This window comes from Dermacentor andersoni, chromosome 3 (assembly GCF_023375885.2).
Source record: "Dermacentor andersoni chromosome 3, qqDerAnde1_hic_scaffold, whole genome shotgun sequence".
In the NCBI taxonomy this organism is placed as follows: Eukaryota; Metazoa; Arthropoda; class Arachnida; order Ixodida; family Ixodidae; genus Dermacentor; species Dermacentor andersoni.
Window position 1 is genome coordinate 90,733,930 of NC_092816.1, and position 18,195 is coordinate 90,752,124.

Here is an 18,195-nt window from a genome sequence, read left to right on the forward strand (position 1 = left end):
GGCCGCGTCCGCAGAGGACACAAAACGTGTGATCCGCCGCGACCGCGGAATTAGCGCATCCGGAAAGCGCAGAACGCGCTCACGAGGAAGCGCGGGCCGCCGCTCTTCTAACTGCACCGGACGCATGCGTCGCCGGCGTCCTTGGGCGGCATTGGGCGTGCACTGGCTGGCGCCGCCGTTCGAGCGAAGGTGGAGGCACGGCACCCCCCATTGTTCTACGCGCCCGTGTGGCGTGCCGTCGCCGTGGGCGCCCTCCTTTGGCTGGCCCGAATGACGGCGCAGCAGCAGGTGCTGCTGACCCGGCCGCCGTGCGCTGTTCGCCGCCCCAAGGTGGAACCCCCCCCAACCCCTTTGGCGATGGATATGCATCGCGATCGCCTGCAGCCACGCGTCATCTGCTGCGGCACCTTTCACGTAGGTTATAACATAAAAACTACACCGAGGTTTGTTTCGTTCTCGTCGCGGTCTCTCTCTCTCGGCCCAACATTCGGCAGTTATCGCTCTGTGATGCTTTGTGAAAGTTCCGCGAGTTAACACTGCAAAACAGCAAGCGCCTGTTTGCTTCTGTTGCAAACATTTCAAGTGTGCCGTAATAATTAAGCCGAGAAATCTAACTTATAGCGCCTTGACTTCTCTTTAGTCTATAGAAGTGAAGTGGGGAAGCAGGGAGTTATAGTGCTTGCAAACCTCTGCGCCGGATATCCCCCAGTTAAGCCGACACCCGGACACTCTAGTATTTCGCGATCTTCGCTCACAGACTTCTCGTTTCCGCAAACGTTGACCTGCAAGTCGAAACGAAGCCCACACGCTCGTCCTATCAGTGGCGGGACTCGCCTCTCCTGTATCTGAGACCTGCTGTGCCCTCCTCTTCTTTTATAGTAAAGCCAAGTGAAGGAACGAGCAGAGGAACATTCTTGCACCTTGGAGCTTCGTATACGAGGCATTAGTAGAACGACGGCTCGATCCCACGTGTCTCTTAACTCCTCCCTCATCCCGCAGACAAAGTTGTCGTCTATATTCAAAGTAATTAATTCATTCAGTAATCTAGTCATTAATTAATCAAGTCGTTCATTCATTCATTCATCTTCTTGTTTTACAGAGGTGGCGCTTTGTAAGCCGTATTACCACAAGCTCCGTTGTTTCAACGGCTAGAAACGAATCTATGCAAGATCTCAGCGTTCCTAAGAGCAGGACACGCTTCCCCTTAGACTTCTGCTGACATAGCACACCGCAAAAAAAAAAAAAAAAAAATGACCGCCACCTCACTCTTGTGAAGAGGGGTGCAAGCGAAGCTCGGGGATTCGCGACTCTTCCTTGTCGTAACGCCTAGGCTTCGCGCTCCCTCACGGCGAGGTCGACACGTCGATGACCAGCCTTTTCTCGAGCGAGTTCCCGGCGGCGTTCATCAAACACCACCTGTTCTTCGGCCGAACGCACGACGAGCGGCCCGCTCCCGCTGTCGTTCCTCCAACGCAGCCTGCTCTTCGGCAGGACGAACCAAACGCGGCCTCCCCATCTGACTGCCGGGCCTGAACGAGCTGGAAACGTCGGCGCGAGGCGAGCGAACACGCTCGTGACTGGCTCGCGCCTTGCGCTGCGTCTACTTCTTCATGCATATAAAAAACCCGCTTTAAAGGTCGCGTACGACGTTCCGACAATGGCTGAATCAGTTAGCGTGGTGATTTCAGAGGTCGGTGGTTCGATTCCGCAGCCCGACAACCAATTTTAATTTCCGCTTGGTTCGGGTTTTTTCGTACGGCGACGCCGATACGAGTGAGGTAATTTTTACGCCATTAAGGGAATTGTCTTGCCACCCAAAAAATTATCATCGCTATATATATTGCGTTCACTTCTTTTTTTTTTTTTTTTTAGCACTGCGCGCAGGACACTTTCCTATTAGGAACGCTATGTTGCGATGATACGCGCATGCTGTATGTTGACCTGAAGGCAGCGTTAAAGAAAGGAAGGACGCGTAAGATAGACGGCGAGTGTTGTTTGGTGACAACATAAGCCCCAAAAGACGAAAGTGTTTCTTCAAACTAAATGAATGCACTTGTCCACACACCGTCCGACATGCGAAAAACTTGAGGCACGCGTAGCGACCACATGCATTGGTGAATTCCGCTTTTATTGCTTCGAGGTCCTTTCAGTAGACGAACAATTTACTATGCGTGGCTTTCAGATCGCGTATACGGCTTAACGGGATTTCAGATGATCAATCACAAAAGGCCACTTACCTCGCTTTGTGTTCGAAATAACGTCGGTGTCCTGTTTGAGAAAGAAAGAAAAATAAGGAGAAATACCGTTACCACGCGTCGAAATACAACAGTGAACAACTACCGTATTTATTCGCGTATAACCCGCACCAAAATGTGAAAAAACGCGTTTAAAAAGTGGGGGTGCGGGTTATCTGCGAATTTTTTCCTTGGGAGGGGGGGGGGGGGTCGGCTTCACCGCAATGTGCGGCGGCCTCCCCGTGTAGTCCGCCATCCCCATCGTCATCGACGCTTGTCAAGCCGATGAAGGGCCAACGAAAGGCCAGCATTGTTGAGCCTCGCGTTAGGCGCTGTTTAGTGTACTTACCCCAGTTTGCACTGTTTGCCTGCTTTGTTTTGGCATCATGAGTGCGACTCGACGGCAGTCATGAGTGCGACTCGACGACACGTGAAGCGGCTGTATGCCCAGTGGATGGCCGACGGCATTTACGCCCTCACACCGACGGGACGCGTGCGAAGGCCTGATATTCCATTGCTGTGCCAGTGGATCGTGGATGCGTGGAAAGCGATACCGGCCGATTTGGTGCGGAAAAGCTTTAAAAAATGTGCGATCAGTAATAGTTTGGATGGTTCCGAGGACGACTACGTCTTTGAGAGTGGCGATGAAGCCTCGGATGGCAGTAGTGAGAGCGGCGACGATTAAGAATCGGATAACCAGTGACGTGGTGGCGGTCGTTTGAATAAATGTTCTGAAAACGAAATGATCACTGAGTGTGAGTTGCATCTTTCTAGCGCTCATTTTTTTTTTTCAGGTAAACGTGCGGGTTATACGCGAGTTTTTTTTTTTTTTTTCCGCCGAGTTCAAAGTTAGGGGTGCGGGTTATACGCAGGGGCGGGTTATACGCGGGTAAATACGGTATCTATGTATGCCGGTAGCGTAAGTTCTCTAATTTCCACAAGAACCTTCTTCCCATAGATGAACAGACAAAGACCCATATATAAGTCGTCCGAGATTCGCATATTTAACGAGTTCTAGCGCCCATTCGGCAACATCTGGCGCCATATCAACGGAGTATACCGGCTTGAATGCGATAGCAGAGAAAAACGCCGGGAATCACTCTTATTTTTGATTTACTCGAAAAATCACGACTGCGATTTACTGAGTGATTGGCAGACCAAGTAATTGAACTACGAATGTATTCAACGAATAATTGTCTGCTTGATTGAATGATCGACTAAATAACTAGTATATTTATTGAGTCATTAATGCATTTCGTCACTGTTTTTTTTTTTTTGGTTCTCACACTCAGTAATAAACGAATGACTGGGTGTAGAGATCATTGATTGATTGGTCCGCTAAGTCAATAATTTTTCTCTCTTTCTATCATTGCCTCATTGATTAATGAATAAGTGGGTGGGTGAATCGGTCGGCCAGTGAACCGGCCGACCGAAATCGACCGATCAATCGAGTTGGGACTCCAGATAATACCAAATTAAGAGATGTAATGGTTCCCTGCACTCGCACAACTCATCATCTAAAAAGAAAAAGAAAAAGATAACGCAATGAACGTGTGCACACTCACGGCGAGCGGCGCGGGGCTGGAGATGAACCTGCGCGTGACAACACGGTTTCCGGATCCGGCCTCCGGCGACCGGACCCGGCGAACGCCGCTGCCGACGCTGCTGCCGTCCGAAGGCATCGTCGCCCCCTCTGGCGACGGAGCTGTACGACGCTCGTTGCTCCCCCTGCTGGTCGAAGCTGCCTCTATCTCTACGGAAGAAAAGAAAGGGAAAACGGAGGAGGGGGGAGATGAAATGAAATGTGTCAGATAGTTGTTGTTGCTCACTATATACACATTGACAATATGGACGCAAAACAGGTGGGTGTCCCAAACTGTCTCCCACAAAACTGACGCACTGGGAATAAACTGTGAATTAAAGGTAGCGGCCTGGGTACGTTACTGGAGATATGCACCACCTGGGCTCAGCGCGATAGTGGCCATGGTTCTGTCCATAGCTCCAGTGCCCCCGGCCTTGGTTATGCCTTCGCTCAACTGTCAGCGGATCAAGGTTTCTCGCAGATTCAACATTACCTTAAATGTGTAGAAGTATTTGATAACAGAATTAAGATAGCTGAACGCACTAGGTGCGCGCATGATTAGGATATTCGGGAAAGCTGCAGAACGTATATTGAGCGTGCCAAGCAGACAGAGCATGAGTTCAAGAGATGACGTAGTTTTCGTTACAAATTTTTACAGGAAATTGCTAAGACGCATAATCTTTCACTGTGGTTAAGCGGCGATAAATTCCCAAACATATAATCAGCAACAGTAATGTCAGACCAATTAACAGTTACCACGAGCTCGGAATCAAAGGAACGGCTAAGACATTGAAGCAACGGGCACGCAGTGCATAAAGAAAAGGAACAACAGAGTACAGGGCGCATTCGCATGACGTCACGCACATCATATCGGAGTCGTATTTGACAGCCTCCGCAACGCTGTTTAGGATAAGTTGGTGACACGCGGATCGGCATTAACGTGAGCATCTTTCCACCAGGCTGGCTAACATAAACAACGGTGCTGCCATTATGACGCCAGTGCATACCTCCTCTAGAAGGCGTGATCGGTTGGAAACGTTCGGCTAAGTTTTACAGCAGCGGCAACGGCGGCAGTGAAATGGTAACACTGCGGAAAGACAGCCTTTCGCCGGCTGACAATATCATGCTCACAAATTTAAGTGCGCGTTAGCGTTGCGGTGACGTAACTTCCACGATTTCGATATGAAGTTGATAGTAGACCTCGCTATAAAGCCATCCCGCACTATGGAAAGTTAGATGTCGCTTTGTCAAAACATTTAGCTTGTAGCTGTTGCGAACTGCTTATGGTGCCAAAAAGAAAAAAAAAGGAAATATAGAAAACTACATGTCTTAGACACGGTGTCGTTCACCAGTTGATGAAAGCGTAGGGAAAGAAAACGCGGTAACGAAGAGAAACAAGAACAATTTCTTTTTTATTGGAGAAAGAAATTAATCTTCACGCGCTCGCATAAACACCCATCTCATGAGCGTACAGTTCGGGAGGAACAGTGTAGCCAAGAGGGCAATCTCGCGCAAGAACAAACACAGACGCATTGTGGTCACCCCGGAGGCACAACAAAGACGGGATGAACTGAACAGTGCAAGCAACGAAAAGCGCTCATCGCGCGTGGGACGTGGTGTCGGTCAGGAAGCTTGCAATGGTGCGCACGAAATGCCCGCGACGTTCGAAAGCCTCACGGCGCTTATACTTCCACAGTATATGCGGCGCTGCTATAGCTGGTAGCACACGCCCTGTTAATTCAATTCAAAATCCCTTCTCAATGTTTTATTTACTCTCGCATGCCTCAGTTTTTTTGTTATACGACACAAAATACGCGAATGCATTTTGGTTTCATCGCTAAGGCAAAAACGCCGGGTTGAGCATATATATATACACAAAACTCAACTCATCCCGCCAACATCAGACGCGGATGTTCAGCGCTTAGTGAGTGTAGAACAGGAGGATAAATTGTTAGTTATGTACAGTTATCTAACTATAATATCTACCTACACAGGTATTTATCTACCTATAATAAACGCGCAACCGTGCTAAATGTAACGTGAACACGTCGGAAACCACCAACGCAGCCAAGATAGATAAACGAGGCAACTAGACGAAGCCAAGTCTCCACACCACCATGTCCACACAACACTTCACGAGCAGTGTCAAATTATACACAAGACAAATTGGTGACGTTTACCCAGAAATTCTGTACGTCCCTGCTCGGCGAACGAATCGGTGCCTCTAAGAAAGTTTAGGAAGACGCAAAACACCGCGCCCTTCTGAAAAGCAAGCGTCCCTACGAAGAGATCCCGTGCCCATGGTATACCACACGGGAAAGGTCTATGTTTATGTATATGTCAAGAGAATGTATTCTTTCTTCGACAAACTCTTCGAGGTACTCATTCTTAAATAATGCACTTGCAAACTAATCCATTTTGTCTTAGTTGACACAAAAGTAATTTTATCTGTAGCTACCTACTATATCTTCGCAAAAGAGAACTTGAAACACGATATCTGCGGACAGAGAGCCGTTTACTAATGAAGTTGATACCTTAGTGTTTATCGAGCACTCTGTAGTGGAACATGACTGATGATCAGTGAACTAAACATTTCGAAGCAGCCAGGTCGACACGGACGCTAACCTGGGAGGCTGACGACCAACGCGACGCGTGACGCACAGCGACAGAGTGTACGGAAGTCTTCAACGAGGCAAGCTGTGAAACATTCGGCACGAAAGCCATTGGTCGAAATGTAGCCAACGAAGTTTAAGTTATAGCATTTAAATGCCTAAACTCGTTTACATTACCGCAATTAGAAAACGCGCAGCCATACGGAAGGGGGCTCGGACCTTTCCCGACATCCTGGAAACTGTCTATACTCCGTTCCATGCATAGCAGTCAAAGCTGTGGAAGCTACGCAAGAAGTTCGGTCAAGAAATGTTATCTCTCCGCTCGTCCCGTGCTTCGCTGCGCAGCCAACAGCGTTCGCTCGCGCGAGCATGCACTTGAGGCTTCTCGAGACGGGTTGCAAATAAAAGGAACCCGAAACGAACAACAAAAAATAAAAAGGACCTAAAACAATGCATTAGCAGCCGTATATCACAGTATGTTTGTTTCTAAGGATTAAAACTTGCTTCATTGAATACTGAGCCTATATAAACAACAGTTGCGCAATATTTCGTTCAAAAAACATCGAACTATATCAGAGTGTGGACGAAGCCACTGCAATGAGTCTCTCCATAGCCTCCACAGCGTTGACTGCTATGTATGGAACGGAGTACAGTTGTTATGCTGTTGCTGCCAGTGCATCCACTGTATAGATAAGTGCCAGCATGGAAAACAAACCAATTATCTTTTCGAAGCCACCTCGTTTTGCACATTGTCGAGAGAACTAGCATTTTTTTTTATGTAGCCTCTGAAACAGACGTATGTCTCCGCACGAATTCGACCGTTCACCCAACCTAGGAACCGGCAATGGCCGCTTCAAATCAGCATTTCGTAACCGAGCTGCTTGCAAGACGGAAAACGTGGGAACTTCCACACTTCGTCCCCCCAAGTTCATTATTTTTAACGGCCGCCGGCCTTCCGGAACAGCGCAATTTAGGGACCCCGCTCACTGTTTATACCTTTGTTCTTGTGCATATAGTTATATATATTGCCTGCCAGAATTGCTACCGTGATGGCGTTTTATTATTTTCGTCTCCGGCGTGTATTAGACGGGGGGCGGTTCCGGCTGCCTCCGTAAGCGAGGGAGGCGTCGCTGTCTATACTGCTCGGCATTGTCCGGCAGCCGCGAGCTAAGCGCACGATAACCTTGCACGCGTGCGCTTGCGGGATACGCGACGCCCACTGACGATCCTTGTCCCGATTTGGCCAGAGACGGCGCGAGCGTCCCTTGCTCGTGCGCGACCAACCGCCCCTGTTTTGACGGTTGCCCCCCGAGGCTATCGACGGTCACCCACGACGTCTGGTCGTTTCAGGGAACGCACGGACAGGCCCCACGCATCGCCATGACGCACTGTGTACAGTGCCACAAATTAGAGCGCACTGGAGTGCGGACAGAAATGGTAGTCGGTGGGTGGAATTGGCGACGTGCTCAACGCCGTCTGTCTCAAGGCCAAAGAAAACGGCGCGGTGTTTAACGTCTGTTCGGTGTTCTTTTGTTTACGTACCGGGACCATGACTTTCTTCTTTCATCCATTTCTTTCTTGTTCCTATATAGTTCATTCTTTGTCTGTCACTCGTGTATTTGCGTGGTTATACACTCCACACGAACTATCTGTGTGAACTCAGCTTTACGTTTGGAAATGTTTTGGTTTATTTGTGTTGCTTCCCCGGTGTATTTCTTTCGCGTGACAAATGTATTTGCTTACGTACGCCTACGTTAAAACTGAATTAATAAAATGTCCCTCTGCTTATTCAGGAAACTAGCAGTCCAACTCGAGAGAACGTACATCGTACTCCGACTCTTCGAACACGCCGTTTCGCTTCTGAGGAGTATATATATATACCCAACATTTTCGAGGGTCACGAATACAGAAAAAGGTACAACACACGTGACATTCCGGGCGGTATATATCAGACTACATGTGCCCTGGCCATTTGATTTCTTTCTCTACCTTCAGCGTCTGCATCATTTTCTACGTAGTTCGATATCAGCACGATATCAGCCACGATGCGCGGTACGCTACCGCCGCGAGCCACTCCCCGTTGAGCAACTTGCGCATGGAGCGCCCCGTGGAGCTTCTTGTGGGTGCGCATGCGCAGCTGGGACCTCACCTGAAAGGATAGAGGTAACTTTCACGTTGCGCCAGAACACTTCGAAGCACTTTATCTACCCCGAGATTTATCCTGTAGAGTGTCTTTGCATACAGCTAAAATATCTACCGCATTGTCCACTACCTGCCTTGCCTGCGCTATCCCTCCCCCCATACGGTATTCCAGTGTCTACGGCGTTGTACTGCTGAGTTCGAGGTTGCGGGTACGATCCCGGTCGGCGCGGCCACATTCCAACGGATGCGGAATGCTAGAACATTCGTGCTCTTAGATTCGTGTGCACGTTGAAGGACCTCAAGTGGTCAAAATGAATCGGGAGTCCCCCGACCTACATACGGCGTGCCTCATAATTATGTAGTTGTTTTGGCGCGCAAAAACCCCGAACCTAATTTACAATAAACCGCAGCTTATTAGCTAACCAGCGCGCGCAAAGCTCGTGGGGGAGGGGTGGTTGCGAGGATAATTGTGACGCTGAACGCTTGTATGTCAACGCGGTCGGGTCGGCCTGGGTCAGCTCGACTTCTGACACGACCCGCTCGCATCGAGTTCGTGAATGTAAACCGAGCTTGTGTCTAACTGCTCGATATCTCGTACGTGATTCGCAAGCAGCTGAGACAATCGTACACATAAAACACTTCCTTTTATTCGTCTGTCCTTTTTCTACCTTACTTGATTCATCTTGTAACTTATCCAATCATATATAGCTATTTCCTTCGTTTTTTTTTTTTGAAAATTTATTTTCAGTTAAATTTGGCATTCTGCTAGTTATTTGTTTCACAACTGATCCTTTCTCACCTGCGACACATTCGCTTTGAAAGGTGTAAGAAGTATAACGTCTCCTCGACCTTCTTATCCTCTTTGTGTCACATGGTAGCCCGCGCACGACATTGCAGGGAGACGTCAGCTTAAGGGCGCCCAGCGCCGGCAACAAATCGCCAAACGCCGATACCAGCAGTCCGGCAAGGCGTTACAAGCTGGCCAACGTCAGTCCACCGAAAAGACACAGCGCATGTAGGTTGACCGGAACCCATGAGCAGCGTCATATGCATGCGAGCATTGAACGCGCGCGCGAAAAAGAGAAAAAAGAAAAAAAAAGACACGTGACTGATCGAGCCGCGCGCGACGGGGCCAACATCGACAGATGTCGACACGCGCCTTCGACTGCTGTGTAGATACTTCGCCGCGTCCGTTTCCTTGTTTGCTTTCACACATTTGCCTTGCCTGCTGCACGCCTTGCCTTTTCTTGCGTTTCTTCTCTCTCTCTCTCTAGCTCGCGCGTCTCTTCGCACACCGCTGCACCGAGTCGCGGCGATTGGCGCGCAGGTCTGCGTGCCTATCGCATCGGCGCGCATCCTCGAGGATTACGTAACGGAGCAAGATCTCTTCTTGCTCTCCAGCCCCCCTCTCCCCCCCTCTTTTCCAAGCACAGCACCCGCGTAGCGGTCATTGCGCCGGACCCTTGCGCGGTCTCCACTGAGGCGTGAAGATGTTTTGGACGAGAGAGGCGGCGGCGGCGGCGGCTGACAGCGCGCACGTACGCTCGGCCGAAGATGGAGGTTGCGCGCGAACTCCTCGGCTCGCTCGCACGCAGTCTTTCGCCGCGGGCCGCCTGGCGCTTAGCTGTACCGTTGCTCAACAACGCGTGTCAGCGCGGGTACTCCCCTCCTCCCCCCTCCCCACCTCTGCTCTCCTTGGGGTGTCGCCATCCGCGCTGGACAAGCGCTTCCCGGCGCGATTGGATGGGTCGCGCCTGTGCACGGTCGCGTTGTCAACTTCGGCGGCACCCCGCACTCAAGCTGGCGACTTGATTCTCGCTTGCGGTTTGGAGTAGCTGTGTTCTACGCGTTCCAAGCTACGCGGATGGCTGTTCTGTTATGAAACTACGGTGTACCAGATATGCGTTGTGCGATTCTCGTGAAACTACGTATACAATGCTTGTACCTTGTAATACAATCCTTGTACCTACTGTTACTTGAGAAAACCAACGAAAAAGAAAACAGTCGCATACACGAAGGAATGGAGAGACAAAACGACGCTGGTGTTGGGAAGAGAAATTGTTGAGGCGTTTCATATCAGTGAAGAAGAGGAAGGAAAACGCATCAGCCTTCCTTCTATCTCTGAGCGATAAAGAGATAGCTTTCCTAAAAGGCTGAGCGTTAAACATAAGGAAGTAAAAAGAGATAGGCCGAACTGTGTTTATCATTGTAAGAATTTTTGTACCTGGCTAAGAGCATTGCGCATGCGTCGGTGGTTTTGCGTTCGAGGGATGGTCCGTTTTTAAATATATATGTCAGTTGACAGTAAAAAAAAATGACGTAGAACAAAAAGCAGCGTCGTGTTGTCTTATCTTTCCTTCGTGTTTGCGTCTCATTTTTCTATTTCGCTGGCTTTCTGAAGTAACAGTATGAACGAAATGGCCCAGCAAGCAGCCATTTGTGCCTATAGCTTACATTGAACAGTTAGTGGATCGAATCATCTGTGAAGTAATTATTTTCTTAACAGTACTTGTCGCTGGGTTAACGCGCAACGCGTTTTGGAGAGCGCAAGAACAAGCAACTTATACACATTTTCTTGCAAGCACCACATACGTCGCATCACTCTGTAGGAGCGATCGCTCGGAAAGCGCAACGTCGACACGAGCCTAAATATGCGTTCCCTGTCAATCTATAGAACAGCGACAGTACAGCTGTCACAACCGAACTAACATTTTTCGCGGCATGTCAAGAAAGACTTTGCTCAGGCTGTCCCAGCAAAACGAAGCCGGCTTAAACCTGCGGTGCAGCTTCCGAGCGCGGTTGAATCAATCGCTTTCAATGGCGATGAAAGGCACGCCTTTACGCAGCATGCAGCCCTCTTATAGTTCCAAGTTTCCAGGGCAGTTTAATTGAGCTGTCAAGGCACGTAAGCTGCGGTCGAGTTACGATTAACAAAAGGGTTTTGTGATTAGCGAGCCGGAATCGCCCCGTGAGTGCGCGGAGCACAAAGCCGCGCCTGTCGAGCGGCGATTATTTAAGCGTCACCGATAAGCGTGCACCCAGCGAATCGATAAGTGCGCGCCCACCGGACAGCCTTCGGTGTGTGCATATGCAGGCGCCCTTGGGAGTTTATGACTGGCAGCCGCTGTCAGGCGCTTACGAACGGCTGTTCGGAGTGAGCGCCGAGTCCACTTTTCACGCATTAGCACTAAGCAGGAACTGCTAGAGCGCTATATATATATGCAGTTTCTTTTTCTCACCTTTTCATGTTTCTGCGCTTCTATTTGCTATTGTGGATTACTATCGTAAGTTCTCAACCAAGGTGAAAAATGATCTGCTTCGCCGAGCGCCAAGGCCACAAGAAGGGCCTTCGAAAGTGTTGGGACTTCACCCTGTAGACGTAATTAGAGGCAAGAAATAAAGAAGCTACAACTGCCCGGATATAAAGAATTACAAGGCATCTCCAAGCAGGATGAAAGAATATAGTAGGGAAGGAGCGTTATTTTAAGAGGAGCCTTTAAGAGGAGAGTATCCAGCTTTCCTAAAAGGTTTGTAGACGTACTTAATTTGAAGAAGAAGAAGGAAAAAGTACGTCAATGAGCGAAAATCAAAATATAAAGGAGGCGTGACCATTTCGGCTTGTTGGTTAGTAAGCCATTTCTAAGAAGATAATTGTCGCGCAGGTAAATGCGTAAAGACAAAGAATAGTCCAAACAGATAACTCTGTCTCAGGTATTCTTTGTTATTTGATCCCCTTGTACTTATCTTACAATTAACCTCTAAATAAATGCAGATTATAGCTGATTGTTGGTAATGGTTCCTGCTGCTGAAAAGTAAAAAAGAAAAAAAAGTACGACGTGAAAACACGGCACAACGGTTGATGCTTAACTTTAACAAAACCAAATAATGGGATATTTCCGGCGAACAAACTGCGTTGTTGCGTTAATTCCTGCGTCGAGGTTCGAAAAAGTAAACAATACTGTCTGGGATTTTACATGTCAAAAGCACGATCTTATTATGAGGCATACCGTAGAGGGGGACTCCGGACTCATTTTGAACGCCTGAGGTTCTTTAACGTGCACCTGATTTCTAAGAACGCATCTTCTTGTTCTTCTTATTCTTTTTCCTCACCATCATCATCGTCGTCGTTGTCACCATCATCATCAGCGTCAGCCTATTTTTATGCCCACTGCAGGACGAAGGCCTCTGCCAGCGGTCTCCAATTGCCCCTGTCTCGCGCTAGCTGATAGCTGATTCCAACTCGCGCCTGCAAATTTTCTAATTTCATCTTCCCGCCTAACCTTCTGCCATCCTCGACTGCGTTTCCCTTCAGAAAAGGACAAAAACGAGCTTTTTTTGCCAGAGCAGCGCAACGCGAAGCCTTTTGAGCCACCATAGGCGGCCGTCGCGGCTTCAAGTCACCGGCGTTTCTGTTGCACAGAAACGGAGATGAAATGTTGCAGAAATCACGGTGAGCTGTCGTTACGCAATATTTGACGATGAAGTGAATCGGCCGTCGACGACCTCAGGCCCCTCGCTCCTTAAAAAGGAACACCCGAACACACGCACGCGTTTTCTGCGTTAACAAGACGAGATGAAGCCAGGGTTCCCAACGAGGAGAGAAGTCAGGTAGGGATCACCCGCTGCGGCAACTTAATTAAAGTGGCGACGGCGCTGCGCTCGAGGTCACGGGTTCGACCTTCGCCGCGGCGGCCTCAGTTTTAAGAGGGGGGGGGGGGGGTGCGAAATTCTGTAACGCTGGTGTACGTATTTAAGTTTGGGTGCACGTTTAAGAAACCCCAGGTGGTCGAAATCAATCCTAAGTACCCCACTACACCTCATATTCGGACAGTGATTTCGTCACGCAAAACCCCGGAATGTAATTTCATTAGAAAGCTTTGGAAGGGAGCACCCAAGCCACACCCAAGCGTTATAAGGAGACGCAAACTCCGTTGTGGGACTTTCGGGCTCTTTTGGGCTCGCTTCTGCATTGTTTTTCTGCGCATGGGTTGCCTCTCCACTCCTGCAAATCGACGCTCTCTCTCTCTCTCTCTCTCTCTCTACGCATCATGCACGGTTTGCGTCCCCCACCACGTTGGTGCACCCTATTCTAAAACTCTCTGTTAAGCCAGGCAGGATTCGTGCGGAGAGATGCAACGTCGCGAGGCGAAACCGCGCTGGTCGCGCCTCAATGCGTCCAGAACTCTGTGCATAACTCCTCTCTTTGAAGACGTGTTTGTGACGAGAGCCGCTTTTCGAGGGTGTGGCGAGTATCGGTGCTGAGCCCCGCGCAGTTCGCAGAACTCGCGGGTACGTTGAGCAAGCAAGTGCGGCAACTTGTAGGCTTGCGTGTACGCACCTGCCGGTTCCTTGCTTTTTCACCGCGCGCTGGCGTCTGTTTAACGCGGAGCTGCATGCTGCGGGCCTTTCGCAACACCCGTTGCGTTCCGCCGTTCCAACCCCCCGCCCCCCCAGAAAGTCTTTCCTGTGGCGGGACCTGTTCATGCGGGTTCGTGCGGTTGATCTTGATTCACCCGACGTCGTGGCTCGGGCGTTGGCGATGTTGGAGGATGCCTTTGGCGAGCAACTATTTCTTTCAACGAAGCATAGCTTTAGCATCAACAGATCGCTATACTTTCTTTCTTTCTTTCTTTCTTTCTTTCTTTCTTTCTTTCTTTCTTTCTTTCTTTCTTTCTTTCTTTCTTTCTTTTCATGACATTTCATATCCAAGGCATATTTCACAACGCCGTACGCGGTGGGAAATCTCTCCAACTTCTCATTCGCGTTTTTATTTGTGCCCTTTGACGCGTCGAGTGTGTGCCTCTTGTATTTACGTTCTGAGAGTGATCTCAAGTCGAATCTGTTTATTTGCAAAAGCGATACAATAATATTCCCGCGGCAAGCAGAGGTTAAAATCTCGATGCGCCTGACGACGTGCTAGTCCCAGCATTAAGCCGTTGTAAATGGTTGTAAATTGTAAATCTCGGTTGCTATTCTATCGCCGGCTTATCCAGGGACAATCATATTTTTGACGATAAAGCGATAATAAAGTGAGCTGATATGGCCCACAGATAACGACATTATGTACGCAATAAATAACGTAAGAAGTATGCGCGTTCGCATTTACAGGCCGATTTTTCCACGTAGGAAGTGCGCACCCACCCGCAGCCCCCTTCGCCAATACCAGAGTCCTATAAGGACTCTGCTAATACCATGCCCTGTTTCAGGAATGCCTAGCCTGGCGCCTGTTCTTACGTATACTTGCGAGATACTTTGGGGAATATATTACGGCCGTGGGTGAGAAACAGACACGTCTGCACTCCCTTGGGAAAAACCTGCGCCTCCAGCAATCTCACGTTGCACGTGCTGCAGCTGTGTCGCGGATATTGCATGTCTTCTCCTGAGAATGAGGTCACGTGATCGATGCCTGCGGGGGTCGCTTTCCGATGGGAACGGAATGCAGCAAAATAACGGTGGCGCCAATCAATCCGGCGCTTTAAGCTACGCGGCATCGATGCGGTTTTATATATATATATATATATATATATATATATATATATATATATATATATATATATATAAACGAGAAGAAGAAAGGGGGTTAACCAAGGGGCCCGATTTTTATTAGTCATATCATGAGAAGCCAACAACCACTGAGACCAAGGACAACATAGGGGAAATTACTTGTTCTTAATAAATGAAAATAAAGAAACTATGAATTAATGGAAATTTAAGTGCATGAAAAAACAACTTGCCGCAGGTGGGAACCGAACCCACAACCTTCGCATTTCGCGTGCGATGTTCTACCAATTGAGCTACCGTGGCGCCGTTTCCCAATCCACTTTCTTGGGTATTTATGTGTCCTAGTAGAACCCTGGGAGCGTTAGCCAGCGCCACCACTCACAGACCTTCGCGGCGGACGTGGAACGTCCATTCTGCCGCTGGTGTCACGTTGTGGGTTCGGTTCCCACCTGCGGCAAGTAGTTTTTTCATCCACTTTAATTTCCATTACTTGATAGTTTCTTTATTTTCATTGATTAAGAACAAGTAATTTCCCCTATGTTGTCCTTGGTTTCAGTGTTTGTTGGCTTCTCATGATATGACTAATAAAAATCGGGCCCCTCGATTAACCCCCTTTCTTCTTATCGTTTATTACATAACGAGGGTCTCGAATCCGGCAACATTGATGCCTTCAGGTAGCATATGTGGGTTTATTGACCAGTTGCCTTCACTAAATAAGATCACGTTCACGTGACTCCTGCGGCAGAAAGGACGTTCCACGTCCGACGCCAAGATCTGTGAGTGGTGGCGCTGGCTAACACTCACAGGGTTCTACTAGGACACATAAATACCCAAGGAAGTGGATGGGGAAACGGCGCCGCGGTAGCTTAATTGGTAGAGCATCTCACGCGAAATGCGAAGGTTGTGGGTTCGGCTCCCACCTGCGGCAAGTGGTTTTTTCATCCACTTTAATTTCCATTAATTGATAGTTTCTTTATTTTCATTTATTAAGAACAAGTAATTTCCCCTATGTTGTCCTTGGTGTCAGTGTTTGTTGGCTTCTCATGATATGACTATATATATATGTGTGTGTGTGTGTGTGTGTTCGTAAACCACGTTCGCTGACACTCACGCTCTTTTTGCGCGCAATAGGTCTGACACTTAGCAAGAATTGAGGCTGGTAGACACTTGAAAGATGTTTTAATTCGATAGTGATATTGGCTTCGAAAAACCTGAACCTGTCGTCATTCGCTGAACGCCGTTCAGGTGTCAACAGACTACGCTAGACAATTACAGCGCGGTTAGCAGTAAATGTCTTCTCTTCCCTTAATTATTTACTTCAATAAACAGCGAATTACTACTATTTCTACGTCAGTGATGTTATTGTGACGTAAGGGCACGGAGCAAAATTTGCTGAATTCTCGCGAAAACGAGGCTATAAATGCGGTGACGTTGCTCATACAAAAGTAAGCACAAGTGAAAATTCGGCGAGTTGGAATATCTTCATGGTCTGCACGTGCAACAACAAACGAAGACAAAAAATAAGATGCGATCACAGACGCTGTGATCACTCTTCTTTCTCGTCATGAAAGATGATCATCAACAGATGGCGAAAAGTAAACAGCAGGGCTGCTCGCATTTCTTCTAGCTGCGCCCGCATGTTGCACTCGCAGTCACCGCACGAACGGAGCGAACCAAGGTATCGTGACGTCATGACGCATCCACCTTCGCGGGTAACGAAACCGAAACTGGTTCTTAGAAAGAAGTATTGTAGTAATCTATTTATGACGCTGACTCTTTCCAGTACTGGGCTTTTAGAGGGTTTCAACTTTCATTTGAACCCCCCCCCCCCCCCCCGCCCACGCCCAGGAAAGAAAGGACAAATCGAAAATGTCACGGCACCACTTCTTTACCTTAATTCCTGAAGATCTCGTATTGCAAAAAAAAAAAAAAAGGCTACAGACTACGAAGGAATCTGCAACGTTCTTGTGTCATGCCTTATGCACGATTGCGCACTCGTATAGATTAATATTCCCTAGTAGGCACTGTCTCGGCGAGGCTGTCGGGGCTCATGAATCAACGCGTGGGTCGCGTCTTTCATCAGCCCGCACTGATATAAACTGTTTTCGCGCCATTCGCCCGTACCCCCCCCCCCCCCCCCCCCTTCTTTTTTCTTCCTCGCTTCACTCCTCCGCTGCGTGAGTTGCGCGAGAACCCTTGGCACTCCGAACTCTTGTCTCACGAAAAGTGCCCCACAGCGTTTTGAAAAATGGAGCCGACGCCAACCGATCGGAGGCCGTATTGTTGAGGCGTGTGAGGGCGATTTGTGATTGGCCTATATATGCATGCGCGCTCTTCAGACGCGACAGCCGACTGTGTCCGTATGGCGGCAAGGCGCAGTCCGATCACGCGTCGTTTATGCTTGTGATTGGTTTGTGAATTTGAGCCTCAAGTGGCGACCATGATGAAGCTTACTATAAAAAAAAAATTAATAATGAGCTCTACATCCCGAAGCTACAATAAGGCTGCGAGAAATGTCCTAGTGGTGCGAGCGAGCGGGGTTGAGCAGAAAGGGAGAAGCGTTTAGAAATATCTTGAAGTTGAATAGTTTGCTGGGCCAGTTGGTGCATGGTGAACGTATAATGGTTTCCAGCAAGTACGGACGCGAGCACAAGAAGTAGAAACAGACAGGACAACGCTGGGGCGTTGTCCTGACTTCGTGTGCTTGTGTCCGTACTTGCTGCAAACCATTATACCTTGAAGTTGAGGAGGAGGAATAAACTTTATTTGTGCACAGCAGATTTGAGACCTAGGCCTCTACCTAAATGACGGCCTCGAGCCCTTGGGCCCTGGCGGCATCTTCGGCCTGCTGGATTGCCTTGAGTTGGTCTTCCGGTGCACAGCTGAGCAACGCGGTCTCCCACTGCTCTCTGGTCTTAATTATTTTATTCTGAATGGGTGTACGAGGACAAGCCCAAACCATATGTTGTAGGTCCGCCCTTTCTTCACAGAATCCACATCTATCCGTGTAAAGTTGAAGTTTGAGTTTATTCATACACAAAATATAAATCTATATTATACAGACGAGGGATGCTAAAGTTTTGATACTGAAAACGGGAACTTCGGTTAGAAATTGCAATAGAAT

General features: G+C 48.6%; 1 protein-coding gene across 1 annotated transcript in view; it reads right to left on the reverse strand.

Moving 5' to 3' along the window:
• LOC126542416 (uncharacterized) overlaps positions 1-18,195 on the reverse strand; it is a 98,566-nt gene that overhangs the window by 22,011 nt on the left and 58,360 nt on the right. Inside the window, exons 2-3 of the mRNA XM_050189483.2 lie at positions 3,800-3,987; positions 2,238-2,268 (exon numbers count right to left, since the gene is read on the reverse strand). Of these exons, the coding sequence (XP_050045440.1) occupies positions 2,238-2,268; positions 3,800-3,916 (148 nt within the window). The 5' untranslated portion in view covers positions 3,917-3,987. The remainder of the gene's footprint in view (positions 1-2,237; positions 2,269-3,799; positions 3,988-18,195) is intronic.